The sequence below is a fragment of the Microtus oregoni genome, unplaced genomic scaffold, assembly GCF_018167655.1.
Source record: "Microtus oregoni isolate MIOR12 unplaced genomic scaffold, Mior012 000018F_ref0000195, whole genome shotgun sequence".
NCBI lineage: Eukaryota > Metazoa > Chordata > Mammalia > Rodentia > Cricetidae > Microtus > Microtus oregoni.
In genome coordinates this window covers 14,092,993-14,111,408 of record NW_024543077.1, presented here as the reverse complement: position 1 = coordinate 14,111,408, position 18,416 = coordinate 14,092,993, and the positions used below count along the sequence as shown (strand labels likewise).

The 18,416-nt window shown below is 39.5% G+C and overlaps 1 protein-coding gene across 2 annotated transcripts in view; it reads left to right on the top strand.

Annotated features, from left to right (window-relative positions):
• Window positions 1-18,416, top strand: part of LOC121458888 (endosome/lysosome-associated apoptosis and autophagy regulator family member 2) — a 158,224-nt gene that overhangs the window by 75,522 nt on the left and 64,286 nt on the right. Inside the window, exon 2 of one of the 2 annotated variants that reach the window (XM_041668249.1) lies at window positions 1,675-1,795. The exons of the other annotated variant lie outside the window; for it this stretch is intronic. Coding sequence (XP_041524183.1) covers window positions 1,675-1,795 — 121 coding nt within the window. The remainder of the gene's footprint in view (window positions 1-1,674; window positions 1,796-18,416) is intronic. 2 annotated transcript variants of the gene reach the window in all.

Here is an 18,416-nt window from a genome sequence, read left to right as displayed (position 1 = left end):
CCCACTCAAGGGCTGACTTGCCAAGACAAGAGAGGGTTGTTCTTCTACAATATTAAAGGGTGCTTTTATGACTTAGAAAATTAACCTTGGAAGTGTTCCACCCATGGCCAAGACAGAACTATCTGTCTGATGTGCCTGACTTTGGTCAGACCCATGATTACTGTCCTGGGATGTAATGCCTACAGAGCTATGGGGAAATCCATTACGGCTGTAATGATTTGTTACCGCTGCCATGGAAATTACTGAACATTTTTTTTTTTTTGATCTTTACCTGAGGAAATTTTGCCAAGCAAAAAGCTGAAGGTGAGAAGGTGGCTTTAGAATTGTGTGATGGGTCAAATCTGGAGAAATTTTGAGGAGAAAAGCCTAGATTGCTTTAAGGAGGTTATTGGTAGAAATGGCATGTAAAATACTCTCAGTGAATGCTCAGTAAAAACCGAGAAATGTAGTAGATGGCTACATTGCCTTACAATGTGTAACTTGCCATGGGTAGAATGTTATTAGAAATATCAACAGCAGTGTTGCTGAGGGCTTAGAAGGAAATTAGGAGCATTCTGTTGGAAATTTGGGGTGGGAAAACTGTCAAAAGTGTGGCCTGGATTGTTCTTAGTACTTACAGTAAAGGAAGGAAGGAAAGAAGGAATGAAAGAAAAGAAAGAGATAAATTAAGAGGACTGTTAGCATAAGAGCCCAGAATGATTAGGAGGAATTCTTCGCACATTCAGATTGAAACGGATTCTAGAAGAGAAGACAGGCAGCCATGATATTCCATTTTCAACTTCCCTGTGGCAATGCTAGTCGATAGTTCTTGTCTGTCTTTCATATAGTTAGGGAGGCTAACGGGTCCAGAAAGCAGACAGTTAACATTCAGAACACTGACTTGTATCAACCAGGTAAGGATGGAGATACAGTCTACTTGCAGAGTGCTTGCCGTGGAGGTATGAGGCCCTGGGTCCAGTTTTAGGGTTAGAGTATGGAAATGAAACTATTACAGGGCAGACTTGGAATTTCTCTCATGGCTGAAATGCTCCTGTAACATTTTGTCCTGATTCCTCAGTTCAAGCATTCCAAATATATAGGAAGTCACCTTGAGAATTCCAAAGTGGATCTTAACTGGGAAATTGTAATAAACGATCTGTTTATATATTGAAGGATAGCCATATGCTGGGGGGTTGTGAATTAAGCCCCAGAGAGTGGCTTTAAAAAGTTTTGTCTGTTTAGTAGTGTTTGAGTGATTCGTTATTACGCCTTCTATTAAGTTTTAAGTAGCATGAGAATTAGGTCAGTGGAAATGACTGGCTTCTCGGAGCCACTTGAGACAGTGACAACAGCTGATTTCCACACACCACTCTTTTCGTATGTCTATAAGTTACTCAGAGCTAAAAAACCTTCAAAGGAGACATGGGAAGTGTGTTGTCGGCTTTTTAGCAGATAACAATGTTAGTGTTGAGTGCCCTCTTTCCACCAGACCTTCGGTGCCTCCTCTGCATTGCCATTGCATGGTGCGGTTTTGACTGCTGAACTGCTGATGTGGGTAGGGTGGGGGGGGGGGGGGAGTCCAGGAGAGGGAAGAGTTTGGAAGCAGGCTTGAAGACCATTTGGGATGATAGAGAAAACCCAGGTCACCAGTTAGAACTGGCTCTAACAAAGGCTTGTTTTTGTGATTGTTTGCAGAAAGATTACCACTTTGAATACACAGAATGTGATAGCACTGGTTCCAGGTGGAGGGTCGCCATTCCGAATTCTGCAGTGGATTGCTCTGGCCTGCCTGACCCAGTGAGAGGCAAAGAATGCAGTATGTTGTGATTTTTTTTTTTGACCATTTGTTTCCCAGATTAAACCATAAACTCATCATATCAGTTCTAGATGCCATTCAAATGAACACAAGAGACCAGGCAATGATGTATATATAGTGTTGTTATCTAGAAACACAGCAAAACCTTTCTTTAACAAGTGACTAGTACTTTTTCTTGATTTTTGTTTGTTTGTGCCTATCTATGTATGCGAGTGTGCATGGAGGAGCAGGTGTGCTATAGGATGGAGATGGAGGTCAGAGCACACCCTGGGAGAACTGACTCTCCAGTTCCACCCTGTAATCCCTGGGGATTGAACTCAGTTCGTCAGGCTTGGCAGTAGGTGTCTTTACTCTTGGGTCTTTGTCGGGATCTTGTATCCCTCTGTCTGAAGGGCTTAATGAGACATGGGCAATATTAAAGGATGTTATTTTTTTAATCTATTTATTCTATTATTCGAAATTATGGAGAGAAGAAAGACAGACTTTCTCTTTTAGTTTTAAAATACATACTTTTAAATTTGATAAAGCATGTATCACTTAGAATTCCTCTTGAAGTGATAACTTTTAAATTGATATTAAGGATAGTCATGTTTTTGCCATTCATCTTAACCACGCTCCATAGATCTCTTCTTGCAGTGGATTCCCTTATTGGCCACAGAAATAGTTTAATTTAATAATTTTAAGTGTAACTTGTAGAGACTGTAGTATTGCTAATAGTACATACAATATCTTGTCTTCTGAAGATTAGAAGACTTGAAATTCAGCCTCTTAAATTAACGTGAAGATATATCATCAAATTTATTTTTATTTATAAACTACCTTCTAAAAATATTTTAGTTGGTTAGTTTGGAGTTTATACAGTGAAATAGACCAACTGTGGCCTTGGTTTCTAGACCTGGCAGAGAAATCACTTCAATTTTCTTGTGGTCTTCCAAAAGCTATTTCTATAAAGCTTCTGTTTCCGCATGAATAAAACAGAGAAGCAAGTTATTAAATGGGTGAATGATTCCTTCCTCTTCATACAGTGTGTCTATTACGAGTTGGAAAATGTTAACCACCAGCTGTAGATACTATGGAGACTGTAGTAGTTCACTGTATGAAGAAAATGTGGGGGAAAAAAATCACCTTTAGTTCTTGGTAACTGATTTTAAATAAATGCAGAGAAACCTGAGAATCCCCATGGTCAGAGGATCTAGCTAGAGTCAGAAGAGACAGTGAGGTGAAGAGAGAAGGAGGTGCCGCCAGGCTGGTGTATTGACAGTCGCTGGAACACAGGACCTGTTCTCAATGTGAGCAGAGTGTTGTTAAAGTGAGACAGTTTGGGGAACAATGCTGTAATTAACTTAGTGAAAATTTGTTTCCTACAAAATCTGCATTGGTTTTGCCCAGTGCTTTCTACCCTGGGGCTTAATTTCTTGGTTCCTTTAACCAGTCTTATTTGTAGACACTGTGTAACTCTTCTAAATGCTTACTCTATGGATAGGAAGTGTGCTGGTTTGGGCTAGCTCTGGCTGTCCAGGTTAAAATGTACTATAGTGGAGGACTCTACACCATGGGAATTGGGGTCATTCTAGATCAGGGCTTTCTTCTGCCGGAAGTCGTATTTTTAGTATTTATCAGTTTGCTGTGAATTGCATGTGATGGCCAAGGGCTCCTAATTTTGTTACAAAGCTCATGCCTAAATAGGAGTGATTTCTACTTGAATGTTGCAGAGACATTTTCCAGTCAATACTTTCATAACATTTCATAGGTAAAGTTATGGTTTTGCTTCTTCAGTAAGAAAATTTTTCCAGAACTCTTAATAGTCAGCTTTGTTTCAATCATAATATACCTTGAAAATTATACTTATTTAAAAATAACACTTGATTGGACATTTTTTTATATCAGCTTTTATCTGAAATTTAAGTGCTCCCACATCACACACACATACATACACACACACACACATACACACCCATACACACCTATACAAATACACCCACACCGACACACATACATACACAAATCTTCTGGCAATTGTTGGTTTAGCCTTAGATTTCATTGCTTCTTCTTTGTTATGGTTATTTCAAGCTCACAATTAACTAAGAAGCACAGTTATATCATTAGACACATTGCTTGCACATTCCCAGTCTTCAGTGGGAATTTCTATTGCTGACTATAATGACCATTTCTTGTTGTGACCTTGTGATGGACATGGTGCTTAGAGCTGTCTGTCATTATCCCATCCTGTCTTTGATTATCTCTGGAATATTTGCATATGCATAATGAGGCTCCTTGGGAATGGGACTCGAGTCAAAACACCTGATTCATTTGTATTTCATATGTATCTTATATACCTCACCTGTAATTACTTTTATGGAATACTAAAAACTGTTGCAGGAAGCAATGCTGTAGAATTTTCTCCTGTGGTATAATGTCAACAAACCCAGAAAATTCAGTTCTGGGAGAATTTCGGCTTCTCAGATTAGGAGTTTGTAAACTGTAACAATCCTCTCTTTCACTGGCAGGAAAATGGAGGCTTACAGCTGTACAGCAACTGCTGCTAGGTTGACTGTGGTAGATCTAAGACTCCACTGAACATATATTTGACTCCAGAGCTAGCTTCTGTTCACTGCAGATGTGGCTAGGGTTCTTTCAACTCTGTTGTCATCCAGTTGGCTCAAACAGAAAAGAAAAAACAATTAAAAAGTAGAACATGGCAACTTCAAGTAAGTTAAGGGAATTTGCAGCAGTGGTTGTGTGGGATTGATTTTCTCCAATCCTAGTATTTCAAAATAGCAGCAAACCCAGATTTTGGCCTTTGTTGAAACTGCTATAGGTTCTTCAAAAATATAATCACATGGATCTTTTCCTGTTTACAAAGGGGGCAGTAAAGGAGGCCTTTCCCGAGGAATACTCATGCATCAACTGTAAACTTTTCTGAAAAAATTGGGTTAACTCCACTATATACTTGCTTTTCAGAAACCACCTGGAATCAAGTTGCAAGGCTCTTCCAAGAGAGGCTAAGGAACAGTTATATATCAGCTTTTGTTATGTTGAATCCCTGGGGTATATGTGTTTCCAAAGCTGCAGGGCCCTGGAAAGGCAGGGAGAGATCTCTGCTGATGACCCTGGTCCAGTCTATGTTTTCTCTTCTACAGTTCCCTAGTGTTGCAACAGACACTGGACACAAGGTGATCTTATGGCTCTGTAATTCCTGCAAAAGCTCCAGCTCACTTGCTGGGAGCTTGGGTGCTTCTCCCAAGGCTGTGGTGCTGAGTCTGTTATCTCTAACCATAATTCACCACCAGAGTCTTGCAGGTAGCATGCTGTTCCGGAACCACTGCACTCTTTATCCCAGGCTTAGAACAAGAGGCTTTAGCCCTCTCTAAGCCCTGCTACTTCTCCACTGTTGGCTCATTTTCCTCTTTTATCCTCGAACCAGTAGGATTTCTAAAGTACTTCTTAAAACTTGGGGTTCCTTTGATGGTCTTATATTGTCAAAAATAGGAGTTACCTTTGAGCAGTTTTCTACTGCAACCACACACCCTGTAGACAGGGCCTTTTGGCTTGAAACCAAGCCATAGAAGTAAAGAGTGAAGGCCTGACTCTCCTGGGAGATGGTGTGGAAAAGAGACTTGGTGGTTTTCCCCCCCATTACATATTTTCAGTAGGTCTAAAATCACTGAGGAAGAAATGAACACATCTGTTTCTTTTAAATTCTCATGCTTTTTGGTTGGGATGGAATACAGCATTTATTCCTTACTCTTTCAGATATTTCCAAACCTATAATTTCAAGAATAGCATCAAATACATCATTTTCTAATTGAGAATGACTATTCAAAATATTTCATTCAGAATGTAACTACCAAATGAATTTTGTCTTGTCAACTTTGCTTAATCTTGTGCTTCAGTATTGATATTATATAAGTCAGTCAATAGCACATAGAATTATATGGCACATAGAACATATGTAATAAAATACACATACAAATATGTATATAAAGGTGTATTATATAAGTAATATAAAGAAATTGATGTGGTTTTAATGAGCTATAACTTTTGTACAGGTATGCTTATATTTTGATCTTTCAGTGATTGGTTGTAAATTAATACTCAGTTGGGTGCATATTTTTCCCATGTTTCTCCCAAATCTATTTTAAGACTCAAAGCTAATGATTCTTAAGGGATACTCAGCATTATATTAGACAGATATTCACTTACTTGTCTAAGCAAGAGAAAATTGTGTATTCATGCGTGTGAGAGAAAAACAGAGAGATAGATCATAGCATAATTATAAGTGTCAATACAACAGAAAAATAGAAAAATTATAGATACACTCAATATCTGAGCACCCAATATATAAAGCAAACATTGACATATTTGGAGAGATAAATATAAGCAATACGATTGTAGTAGGAGACTTCCATATCCCATTTATAGTAATGAAAGGCTATGAAAGGAAGCCACTAGGGAGAGTAAATCTGAACAGTCCTGTAGGCTGGATGGACATAGCGGATATTTGAAGAGTGTTCTATCCTATTCAGTTGCATCAAGATACACATGCAGAGGCATGAGGATATCAGCCCCTAGCTGGGAAAACACGAACCCCAGGTTCAGAGAGACACCTGATTCAGAGAAGTAAAGAGAGCACCTCATACCTCATCTGGCTTACATGTGTGAGTAAAGATGTTTGTTCCCCCCACAGAAACATATACATATATACAAACATACATGCATATGGTGCGGGAGAATTGTCTGTATTCTGTCAATCATGTTTTAAATAAACACTGATTGGCCAGGCAGGAAGTATAGGCAGGAAAATCAGACAGGAAATAGAAATGATGTAATGGAAACAGGAGAATTCTGGGAAGGAGGAAGTTGATTCCTCCCACTCCTGCCCAGACCACGGAAGCAGCAGGATGTGATCTGCCCCACTGAAAAAAGGTACTGAGCCACATGGCTAACATAGATCAGAAAAATGGGTTAATCAAGTTGTGAGAGTTAGCCAGTGAGAGGCTAGAGCTAATGGGCCAATCAGCTTATAATTTATGGAGACTTATGTGTGATTTTCTTTGGGGCTAAACAGTTGTGGGGTACCAGGTAGGACAGAAAACCCCCAACAAACAGGCCCCTCATTCATGTTACCTGCATACATACATACATATATACATCTTTTAACAAATGAATGGAAGGCAAGATGTGGTCGTTCATGTGTGTGGTACCAGTACTTGGGAGGCTGAGGCAGGCAGATTTCCATGAATCTGGAGCCAGACTGGATTACACAAGCATTCCAGGGCCACCTAGGCTACAAAGTAAGATCTGCTTCAAAAACAGAAGCAAACAACAATAACAACAACAACAACAAAAGTTAAAGAAAATGTAGACTATGTATGCTATCCATACTGTCTTAAAAGTTAAGAATTATGTCATTTTGAAAAGTATGGATGGTCTTGGAAGTCATTATACTCAGTGAAATTGAAGGGCACTATTGAAGCAGAAAGACAAACACTTTGTTCTTACTTGTGAAATCTAAACCAGTTGAACTAACAGAAGCAGCAGATGGAATTGGAATATGTTAGTAATGCATAATGTTTCATTTGGTCAGAAAGAGCAAACACCAATTATTTGGAATCAGAGGTATATTAATTAGCTTGATTCAATATTTTACCTGGTACATGTATATCACATAACAACTTTAAATAAGATATGTGAAATTGAATTTTGCAAATATCCATTAGATCTTAGAGAAAAACACCATGCTTGAAAACAGTAAGTTTATACATAAATTTAGTTATGCTATGATTTCAGCATTTCATATAATTTCTTATAGATTTCTCCTACAGTCTTCTGGTGCTTCGATAATCACCTTTTACAGTGGATATTTAGCTTAATCTCAGTTCTGAAACTAATTTGTTTGTCCTTGAGAAAAGTACCCCACAATTTTCGTTGAGCTTTAATTTATTCAGTGAAAAGACATTTTTGGATATTCTTCATGTTTACTGACAAGGGGATATAAAACAGTGAAAATAGTAAATATTTATTCAGAGATATTCGTTTCAGGAGAGAGAAGTAAATAAAGCTCCTTCAAAAGAGGAGTGAAGGGGACCTGTGATGTAGGATGACCTCGCCAAGGAGGGAAGGGGACCTGTGTTAGGTAGGATGACCTCGCCAAGGAGGGAAGGGTACCTGTGTTAGGTAGGATGACCTCGCCAAGGAGGGAAGGGGACCTGTGTTAGGTAGGATGACCTCGCCAAGAAGATAAGGCACTCAGGTGGAGTCAAGAGTGAAGCAGATGTAAACTTAAAGTTCAGAGTTATCAGTCACCTGCTGAGCAACATGGAGAACTGTTACTTTCTCATTGGTTCATGAGAGGAACATGTATCCTGATTTCAGGCTATAATGAGATTTAAGATCCATACATTTGGTACCAGCCATAACCTCTGAAGTGAATTATAAAGTTCTTCTGCTTGAAATATATATATATATACATATATACATATACATACATATATGGAGTGTGTACATTATATACACTATACATACATGTGCATGTATAAATGTGTAAATATATATACATACACATACATGTACATGCACATATGCACATATATGCACATACATGTACGTATAGTGTATAGAATGTACACACTATATATGTATAGTGTATAGAATGTACAGACTTTATATATGTATGTATATGTATATATGCTGAGTAGAATGGGTGTCGATTTTCCCGAGTCTTCTGTGAGGGTTGCAGGGCTAGCTTTTGAGGGTAATGTGTACAAGACAGAGATTCTAATGAATGTCACAGTCATCTCCTGTGTCATACAAAGGACAATGGACTCTGACCCAAAGACAGTCACAGGTTCATGAGAGGTGAGCTAAACTATATAATCTGTTTTGTCTGGACTCATAACTACGTAGTGTAATTGAGTCAGAATTATAGTTGCAGTATTCAGAATAAATTATCTTTGTTGTATGCAGGCACAAATTTAAATGTTAAATATTCATGTCTTAAATTCATTTAGTCATCAAAACAACCAAAGGGAAAAAAACCAACCCAATCTTTATTGTGTCTTCTGAACCCTTTTAAACAGAAGGTGAACTGAACTGAAGTTAGGAGACACAGTTAAGTCACACTCAGAATTGAGATCTGACACTAATCATTGTCAGATTGAGCTCCTCAACCACATTCTTCTCATTTTTTTTAAAATTTCTATTAAAATCTATTTGGTCATATCCTTTATTTTTCCCTAACTCCTCTGAGATCTCCCTATCTTCTTAACTCACCCAACTTCATGTTCATTCTTCTCTCAAAACAACAAAAAATGAAAAAAAACTCAAAACAGGTAAACCAACTAAGAAAAAAAATCAGTAAGACAAAAATACCAAACAAATTAAAAAGGCATGTGTGTATGCGTGATTATGTGTGATCACACACACACACACACACACACACACACACACACAGTTCATTTTATGTTATTTTGTTGTTGGCCTACCTCCGGAAAAATGATTGATTTGTCTTTCTCAAATTCCTTTCCTCAAGACTCAGGGATCTGTGTGGAAAGGTTGAGGTAGAAAAGGTATAAGGGATAAAGGTGGTTGATATCTCCAAGAAAATGGTATCTTCCAAACACAAAAGGACTGATTAACACGTGAACTCGCAGAGACAGTGACAGTGTGCACAAGACTGCCCAGTCTCAAACCAGACAAGATCCCATGACTGAGACCATCTTCTCAACCTCATGGGGCTGCCCCTTTGTAACATGGTACAGTGCACCCCTGATCATTGTTCAACCCTCCTTTAGGAGTATATATTCTGCGAATTTCTACCTCTTGGTAAAGTGGATATACAGGATAGATAAAATGGGATTTTTAGAAGATTGGATGTAAAGACTCAGATGTATTTCTTTGTGGATCCTTTAAATTGGCTAAACCTCTCTGTAGACTTTATTTTTATCTGTAGTAACTTTCCAGAAAGCATAGAGTCTAGCATGTAGAACTTTAAGAACATTTGTAGTTACTCATATGCAGAAGGAAGCTGGTTAGTTTGACTAGTTTGTGCTTAGCATATCAGTGATTTATATGTATAATATGCTTTCTTTATTTGCAAATATCAGGAAAAATAAGCAGAGTTTTCAGCTACAGAATTTCTTCATTTAGAATTTTATTCTTGCCAACATAGAATAAGCTCTTGGAAGACAGCTGGTATTCTATCATGATTCTTAAGAAAAGTCTAGAATACCATACTGTAAATGGAATCATTTGTGTCCCTAACTCAGAGTCTGGCAGGGCATTGTTTTCGTTGGTGAAACACAAATACCTACTAAGACTTGTAAGAATTCACTCTGTGTACGTCACAGAGTTGCGTTGTTCTTGGCAGACTTGGTGTCGGAATGCTGATGTGCGTTTCCAGGTGGGGCCTTGAGTGTGCTCAGGAGTCCACAAGTGGCAGGTGAGAGGTTGGAGTGGATTCCAGCCTTGAGAGATGAGATAAAGAAGAAACTGCTGAGAACAGTAGAACCAGGCCCTTGGCAATAGTGGTATTTGAGGGGGACTGTGGTTAAGGAAGCTTATCAAAATAAAAGGTCCCATAAGGAAGGGAGGGAACTTGGCTCTAAAAACTGCAGTAAGATTGGAGAGACTCTCAGGAGGTAGACGATGGCAGGCACCTTCCAAGGACAAGAAGTTCAGGGTGCTGAGAGCCAGAGTGTTAGGGCATAACCAGAACTTGAGAGAAACAACTTCACATACAGGTTATCTGCCTCCTTTGGTTGCTCAAGTACTCGGAACTTTTTCTTCCTGTAACCTTTGCTATTCCCTCTCTCTTTTTCTCTCATTCCTTCCTTCTCTCCCTCCCTTCCTGCATGTCTCCTTCCCTCCTTTTCTGTCTCTTTTTCTTCTTCTGAACTTTAGGTCATCTTGTTCTCAATGAACTGGGACTTTTCCATTTCCCAATAACATACACTTGTATTTTTTACTGTTTTTTAAAGATGAAAACTACCTTTGCCTAGCTTTAAAAGGATTGTCTGTGGTTTTAACATCGCTCTGTTTTCCTGGTTGATCAGTCTTCTTGTAGTTCAGGAATTCTACCTGGATGGTTGTATGAGGATATGTGAAAGGAGATGTGCTGTGAGAATCAGTTTTCAGATATCGGAGGCAATACTTTCACTAAATGGTCTTTAGAATGGCAGTTGAAAGGTCAGTCAGAATTGGCCTTATTAGTGTATCTTTTGTGAATCTATTGACTAACTTTCACTTTATACAGTGAGAGGTAAAAATTGTTATTCTCTAAGGAGTACACAACTAAAAATGTAGATATTCCAGCTGTGTGAGCCACACTTTATCTTAGTGAAAAGTTCGATGTTATTATTAGTAGGATTTGACTTTGAGGATCCAGTCCTGGTTATTTAATTGTGTAGTTCCTGCTTGCACAGTAACTCCACACATTGCTTCAAGTAGCCTTGTGGCCATGCTAAACCCAAGACTTTCGTCTTTTGACTTCCAAGGCAAAGCTTTTCCCAATGTCGTCCTTTTTCCTGGAAATGGGTTTCTTGGATCAGCTGTAGTGAAATCCTCTAGCTTCAAGGGCGAAAGCTTTACATCTTGTAAAGCAGGGTGTAGATTCTGCTGCCTGTAGAGTCTGCCAGGAGAGCCTGCAGAGATGTCTGAAGAGGTGGGCAGTGCCATGCAGATGCAGACACGGATGCAAATGAGAAGCCTCGGGGTCCATGTTATCACACCTGGAACAGCCACAAGGTCTCAAAAGTCCTTTGATCATCTGGATAAAAGATGACTGATTAGGTATAGATTCACTGTTTTCTGTGATCAAATCATGCCTCAAACTCAATGACTTCTAAATTATAGTGTAACACTAATGACTCTTGTTAATGCTTTTGTCTATTTATTCTTAGGAGAACAAATGCTATTTACAGAATTTGGATAAGTTGTCTTCCACAACCCTCATTCTGCCTAGATCGAACATGATAGGCAATTGACAGTCACTGCCAGTCTTCCTTGGAGGAAAATAGCTCCTTACAATAAGAGAACTGTTGCTAGATAAGAGGAACAAATGTTTTCTTTAAGCCAAGACAAGCCAGCTTCCTGTGAATCACAGACAGGGTAAAAAGTGGCCTGTTTCATTGTAATGACTTGGCTTCCTCCCACCGCACTTTCGTTATTGCAGAATGAGAGAAAGTATTGTTTTTTTCTGCCTAGGCATTGCACACATAAGATCTGAAAGTGAGAGTGTGGATGTACTGTCCTCATCCCTGGCTCTGAAGACAGACAGAAGCAAGGCGTGCCGGACTGAGAATGCTGTTCATTTTCCCCAGACACGCCTTCTTCTCATTTTCCTAGGAGAATTATGATTGGAAATCTGGGTGACCATTCAAGTATTGATTATCTGATAGCGATAATCCATTGGTTAAATGAGAAGTGGCAGCTAAGTGTTCTTTCGGCCCGTGGAACTGGTTGTGGAACTACTATAGAGCTCTAGTAATAAAAACTACTTGTTGTTGGCATAAAACCAGACACGTGGACCAATCAAATCAAATTGAAGATTCTGCCATTAATCCACCTGTGAACACCTGATTTTTGACAAAGAAGCCAAAACTGTACAATAGAAAAAGGAAAGCATCTTCAACAAATGCTGCTGGCATAACTGAATGTCAGCCTGTAGAAGATTGCAAATAGATCTATATCTGTCACCATGCACAACATTAAGTTCAAGTGGATTAAAGACCTAAACATAAATCCTGTTACACTGAATCTGATAGAAGAGAAAGTGAAAAGTAGCCTTGAATGCATTGGCACAGGAGACCACTTCCTAACTATAACCCCAGTAGCACAGACACTGAGAGCAACAATCAATAAATGGGACCTCCTGAAACTGAAAATCTTCTGTAAGGCAAAGGACTCTGTCATTAAGACAAAACAACAACCTACAAAATGGAAAAAGTTCTTCACCAATCTCACATCTGGCTGATCTCAATCTCTAAAATATATAAAGAACTCAAGGGACTAGACATAAAAATACCAAATAATCCAATTAAAAATTGAGTATAGTTCTAAATAGGAAATTATCAATAGAAGAATATCAAATTGTCCACATCCTTAGTCATCAGGGAAATACAAATTGAAACAACTCTGAGATACTATCTCACACCTGTCAGAATGGCTAAGATAAAAAACACTGAGAACAGATGTTGGAGAGAGTTATGGGAACACACCTCCACTGCTGATGGGAGTGCAAATTTTTACAGCCACTTTGGAAATCAGTGGTGTAGTTTCCCAGAAAACTGGGTTTCAATTTACCTCACAACCCAGTAATGCCACTCTTTGGCATATACCCAAAGGATCCTCAATTATACCACAAGGACACTTGCTCAGATATGTTCATATCAGTATTATTTGTAGTAGCCAGAACCTGAAAACAGCCTAGTTGCTCTTCAACTGAAGAATGGATAAAGAAAATGTGATACATTTACACAATGGAGTATTATTTAGCTATAACAACAATGACATCATGGAATTTGCAGGCAAATGGTTGAAATTAGAAAAAAATCATCCTGAGTGATGTAACCCAGACAAACATGGTAAGCGTTCACTCAAAAGTGGTTACTAGATGCAAAGCAAATGATAATCAGACTACAGTCCACAGCTCCAGAGAAACTAGGTAACAAGGAGGACCCTAAGAGGGTCACAGGGATTGCCCTGGGAAGGGGAAATAGATGAGATCTCCTGGGTAAACTGAGGGTGGAGGTGGTAGAGGAGTGGGGATGGAGGATGAGAACATGAGGGGATGGGATGGTCTAGTTGGGGGAGGGATGGAGTGGGAGAGCAATGAAAGACATGTCTTCATAGAGGGAGCCATTATGACGTTATGGAGAAACCTGGTACTTGGGAAATTCCCAGGAATCAACAAGGATGACCCAGCTAAGACTCCCAGCAATAGTGGAGAGGGTGCCTGAACTGTCCTTCCCCTGTAATCAGATTGTGAAAACCCTGTCATCATAGAGCCTTCGTCTAGTAACTGATGGAAGCAGATGCCGAGATACACAGCCAAGCGCTGGGTTGAGCTTCAGGAGTCCAGTTGAAAAGAGGGAGGAGGATTTTATGCTCAAGGGGGCAGGGTCAAGATCATGATGGGGAAATCCACAGAGAGATCCACAGAGACAGCTGATGCAAGCTCATGGGACTTCATGGACTCTAGACTGATAGCTGGGGAGCCTGCATGGGAGCGAACTAGGCCCCCTGCATGTGGGTGATGGTTGTGTAATTTGGTCTCTTTGAGGGAGGCCTGGCAGTAGGTCCAGGATCTACCCCTGGTGCATAAACTGGCATTTTGGAACCCATTGCCTATCGTGGGATGCCTTGCTCAGTCTTGATGCAGAGGGGAGGAGCTTAATCTTGCCTTAACTTAATTTGCCAGGCCTTGTTGATTCCCCATAGGAGGCCTCACACTTTCTGAGCAGTGGCTGGGGAGGGTGGGCTGTGCTGCATAGGTGGTGGGAAACAGGAGAAGGGGAGGGAGTGGGAACTGTGGTTCATATGTAAAATGAATAAAAAGTTTAAAAGAATATGTGTAATTTATAACTGTAGTCTTTTAAAACATGAGGTCTCTAGATGGAGAACTAAAACCAAGAGTCTTCATGATAAACAGATTAAAAGTAGACTTTTTTACTGATAGACGTAAATCCGAGAGAATAGTTAGCATATAAGCAATTTGATTTAATAAGTATTTCTTGGCACATTTTGCTTGCATTCACTCTAATATCTTACTTTTTCTATCACATTCTTTTTCCCACAGCGACTCTCCCTTTCATGATCTCTTACTGGGTCCTGTAAGCAGACCTATGAAGAGGAAGAGGGTGGGATGTTCCCAGTGGAATGTGAGAACAGAAACTCTGAGGGCCACAAAAGCTGCCATGGCTTTGTTATTTGGTGATGCCCTAGTACAGTGTTTTCCATATGCTTCTTTGCACCTGCGTATTTGAGCCCTTTCAGGGTCATAGCTGTAGAAACATATCAGGAAAACAAGGTCAGTGGAAAGTGAGTACATGACCTCCCGGTTCAGCCTGGACTTTGCGGGTGGAGTTTTAAATCTCTCTCTTCTAGTTGCTGCTGTGGTAAGAAAGCCCAGACCGAGACCACTGCTAAACAGTGGCAGCCTTAGACAAGAAGGTCTGTGTCTCTCTTTCTGTCTGTCTCTCTGTCTCTGTCTTCATCTGTCTCTGTCTCTCTGTGTCTGCATCTCTCTCCATCTCCCTCCTTTTCTGTTTCTGTCTGTCTGTCTGCTTTCTATTTTTCTCATTGTGATTGTATTGAGGCAGTCCTAGCAGATTAGCCAAGAGCAATTCTGGGTGTAATTGTGAGGGTCTTTTCAGAGAGAATTAAGTGAAGAGAATTCTAATGTGGATAGCACCGCTCTGTAGGCAGCAGTGGGGAGCAGGATGGGAGTCCAGATGAAGTAATAAGCAAGGAAGGTGAAAGTCAGAGACTATCAGCATTCTCTTGGTTGTTGCCCACCATGATATGGCAAAATCTGTTCCACCATGCTCCTTCTACCATGATGGATGCGAGCCAAAATGAAACCATGCTTCTTTAATTTGTTTTGCTTAGGTATTTTGTCTAAGCTTTGAAAAACTAACATAGTCCTTCCACAAAAGCTCCAGGGTTGGCTAATTGTCAGTTTCATTCAGTTATTATAGGACTTCAAGATTGTTGGGAAGAGTCTATCTTTTTTAACTTTACTTTAGAAATGACCAATTAATTAAAATGAAATATGGCCAATCCATACAACAGCTAATATCTAGAAAAACTGTGCAGTACCCTGCCTAATAAAGTATCCTATGCTATACTAACAGACAAACAAGAGCGAAACAAAGAATGTAGTTTCTGAAATTGTGGACCATACTAAAGCCTGACTGCCAAGATTAGTATCACAAGAGAAAGTATCAAGTAAGGAGATGCTTGGGAGTGCTAGCAGAGGTAGGCATTGCTATAACCTTGTGAAACTAATTAAATTTAAATCAATTAAGTTAAATCAGTATAATCTTGTGATATCAATTAAATTTTAACCAGAGTGTGTAGTTCTTCCTTTGATATGTGCCTATTGGGATGAAAGAAAGACAGAATAGAAGCAAAGGATTAAAAAGGATTAAAAGATGAAATACTTTAGGACGTCTTAGTTTTCCTGTGTTGTTAAAGGCCCTTATCCCTTGAATTTGGACAACATAACTGTTCTGCAGACACAAGTGAGCATCATCCTAGTTATCATTTACATGTTCCTGGTTCCTGATATGAGTAGTGTCCAATACAATTATTTGTGACATATGCCAGAGGTATTGAACAGTGCCCAGTCACCTATTCCCTTAGTCTTTTGAGATGGATGTTACTTTTATCTTGTATTCATAAACAAAGTTATTAGACCTATAGAAGTTAGGAGCTTGCTAAAATAGTTCCCAAGTGCATGCTTTCAGTTTAACATATGAGAAACTTACAGCTAGTATGAGAGTGAGAATTAAATATTGTCTTATGTTGCAGATGAATATCATTTAACAGCTGGCAGGGAATGGAAGGTGACGTGACAGGTGGGATTGAATTAGTTATAATTGTTTCTCCTCTGGACACTGGTTATTAGTTCCCTTGCGTTTTCTTTAAGGTAGGGTAGTGCTTTTAGGAACCAAGAAAGCTAGACTCTTTTATCTGTGATGTTTGTTGATCAGGTACTGGGTAACCAGGTTATTTAAATATAAAATGTACCGTGGCTCAGTTTTCTTAGCTGGCATATGTATATAATACCTTTTTCCTCTATGAGTCTATTATAAATACAGTCAATATTCATGATTTGTGGGTTCTATATTTGCATAGTTTATTCATAACGCTCAAATCCATAAACTTAGGCATTCACAATAATTTACAGACTGGATGGACTATCTATCTATCTATCTATCTATCTATCTATCTATCTATCTATTTATTTTTATCAACTTGGAACAAGCTAGGGTCATTTAAAGAAGAAACCTCGCATGAGGAATTGCTTCTCCCAGACTGGACTTTAGGCATGCTTCCGGGGGCATTTTCTTAGTTACTGACTAATGTGTAAAAACTCAGTCCGCTATGGGTGGTCATGGCTTCTGTGAGGAAGCGGGCCGAGCAAACCATGGAGAGCAAGCCGGTAAACAGCACCCTCCATGGCCTCTGCTTTTAGTTCTTTCCTAAATGTCCCTTCATGGTGGATAATAAGCTGTAAGGTGAAATAAAATATCTTTATTAATTGCTATCAATTTAAAACATCAATATTTGATTTCAGACTAAACTGTCTTTAGAGAGAGTTTAGAATGTTGATCGCATTAGTTATGTTAGGAGACGGTTATTAGATTTTGAGTTTACTAGAAGACCTTTAACTCACTGAAACTAAAAGAAATAGTTTCCTTAAATGTTTCTTTGCTGGTTGTTCTCATACTGCTACTAGCCACCATGGTGAGCATGTGCAGTATGACCGGGAAGTCACCCCAACTGCTGCACCATATTTGCCGTATTACATTTTTTAACATAGCCCTGTGAGGCAGCTACCATGGTAGTTACCTCGGAAACAAAAGCCCAAAGGGACAATTAGTGGATTCAGTGTCACAGAAGAGGTGTTCCAAGATGACCTTCCTTTCCTGCATCTGGGCTAACTTTGATCTTGTGCACTATTCTCTGCCTGTCCCTCGCTGATATTCTGTTGTTTTACTGATCTCAGAATATTGATTTGAATGTTCCCCGTTCACCAAAGAGCAGTATTAAGCTTTCCTAAAGAGAATCATTCTATTAGTTTAGTGGGTGAGTAGGTGGATAAGAGTGGGTCTGAGCGCTAATTCTTTAATTAGATTTTTTTTTTTAAAAAGACAGCTTGTTTTTTATTTCTGTTTAAGTCCTCCACTGTATTAAGAGGCATGTGCCCGCCTGTGAGGCTCCGCTGCCTCACTGGGCTGGGAGATTTCTTTTCATCAGTTAATTGGGACATTTTATTTTGTTCTTATTCCTTTAATGTTCTGATTAAGGGATTAGATAGCCCCTCTCCAGGCTTGAGCTCTAATCCCACCCCACACAGGGCCATGCACTGTGGAAACATTGATTTGCATGTATTGAATGAGTAATAACGTAGCAGCAAAACTCCTGGCTTAGTCTAGCTCTTAAATAGGCAGAGACCTTGGCTTTAGACATGGATGAGGGTGGTGTAAATGGCCAGTTGCCATGGTAAATATTGCAAAGGTGGAAGATGTTGAAAAGGCTTCAGAGTGGGGATACGTTGCTTAGCTACTGCACCACTATCCTGTATCCCCTTTCTATTTTGTTCTTCGTTGGACCAACATTTGGTTTGAACTTAGCATATACTAGGTACAACTAGGACCCCCAAATAATGACCTCTTTTTCTATGGAGAAAAAGTAGTACCTCCCTTCCTCAGTAATTTCTATGTGCCTTAGGGGAGGAGCTGTGGAAAGTGACCTGCTAGGCCATGGAGGCAGGCACAGATGACAGCATGGGATCGGGGTAATTTGTCTTGAAGATGGTCCTTTTACATAGGAACTAGAGTTATCCAATAGAGATAAGGTGCAACCCCTGGGAAGAAAAGTCACAGTAGCAGAC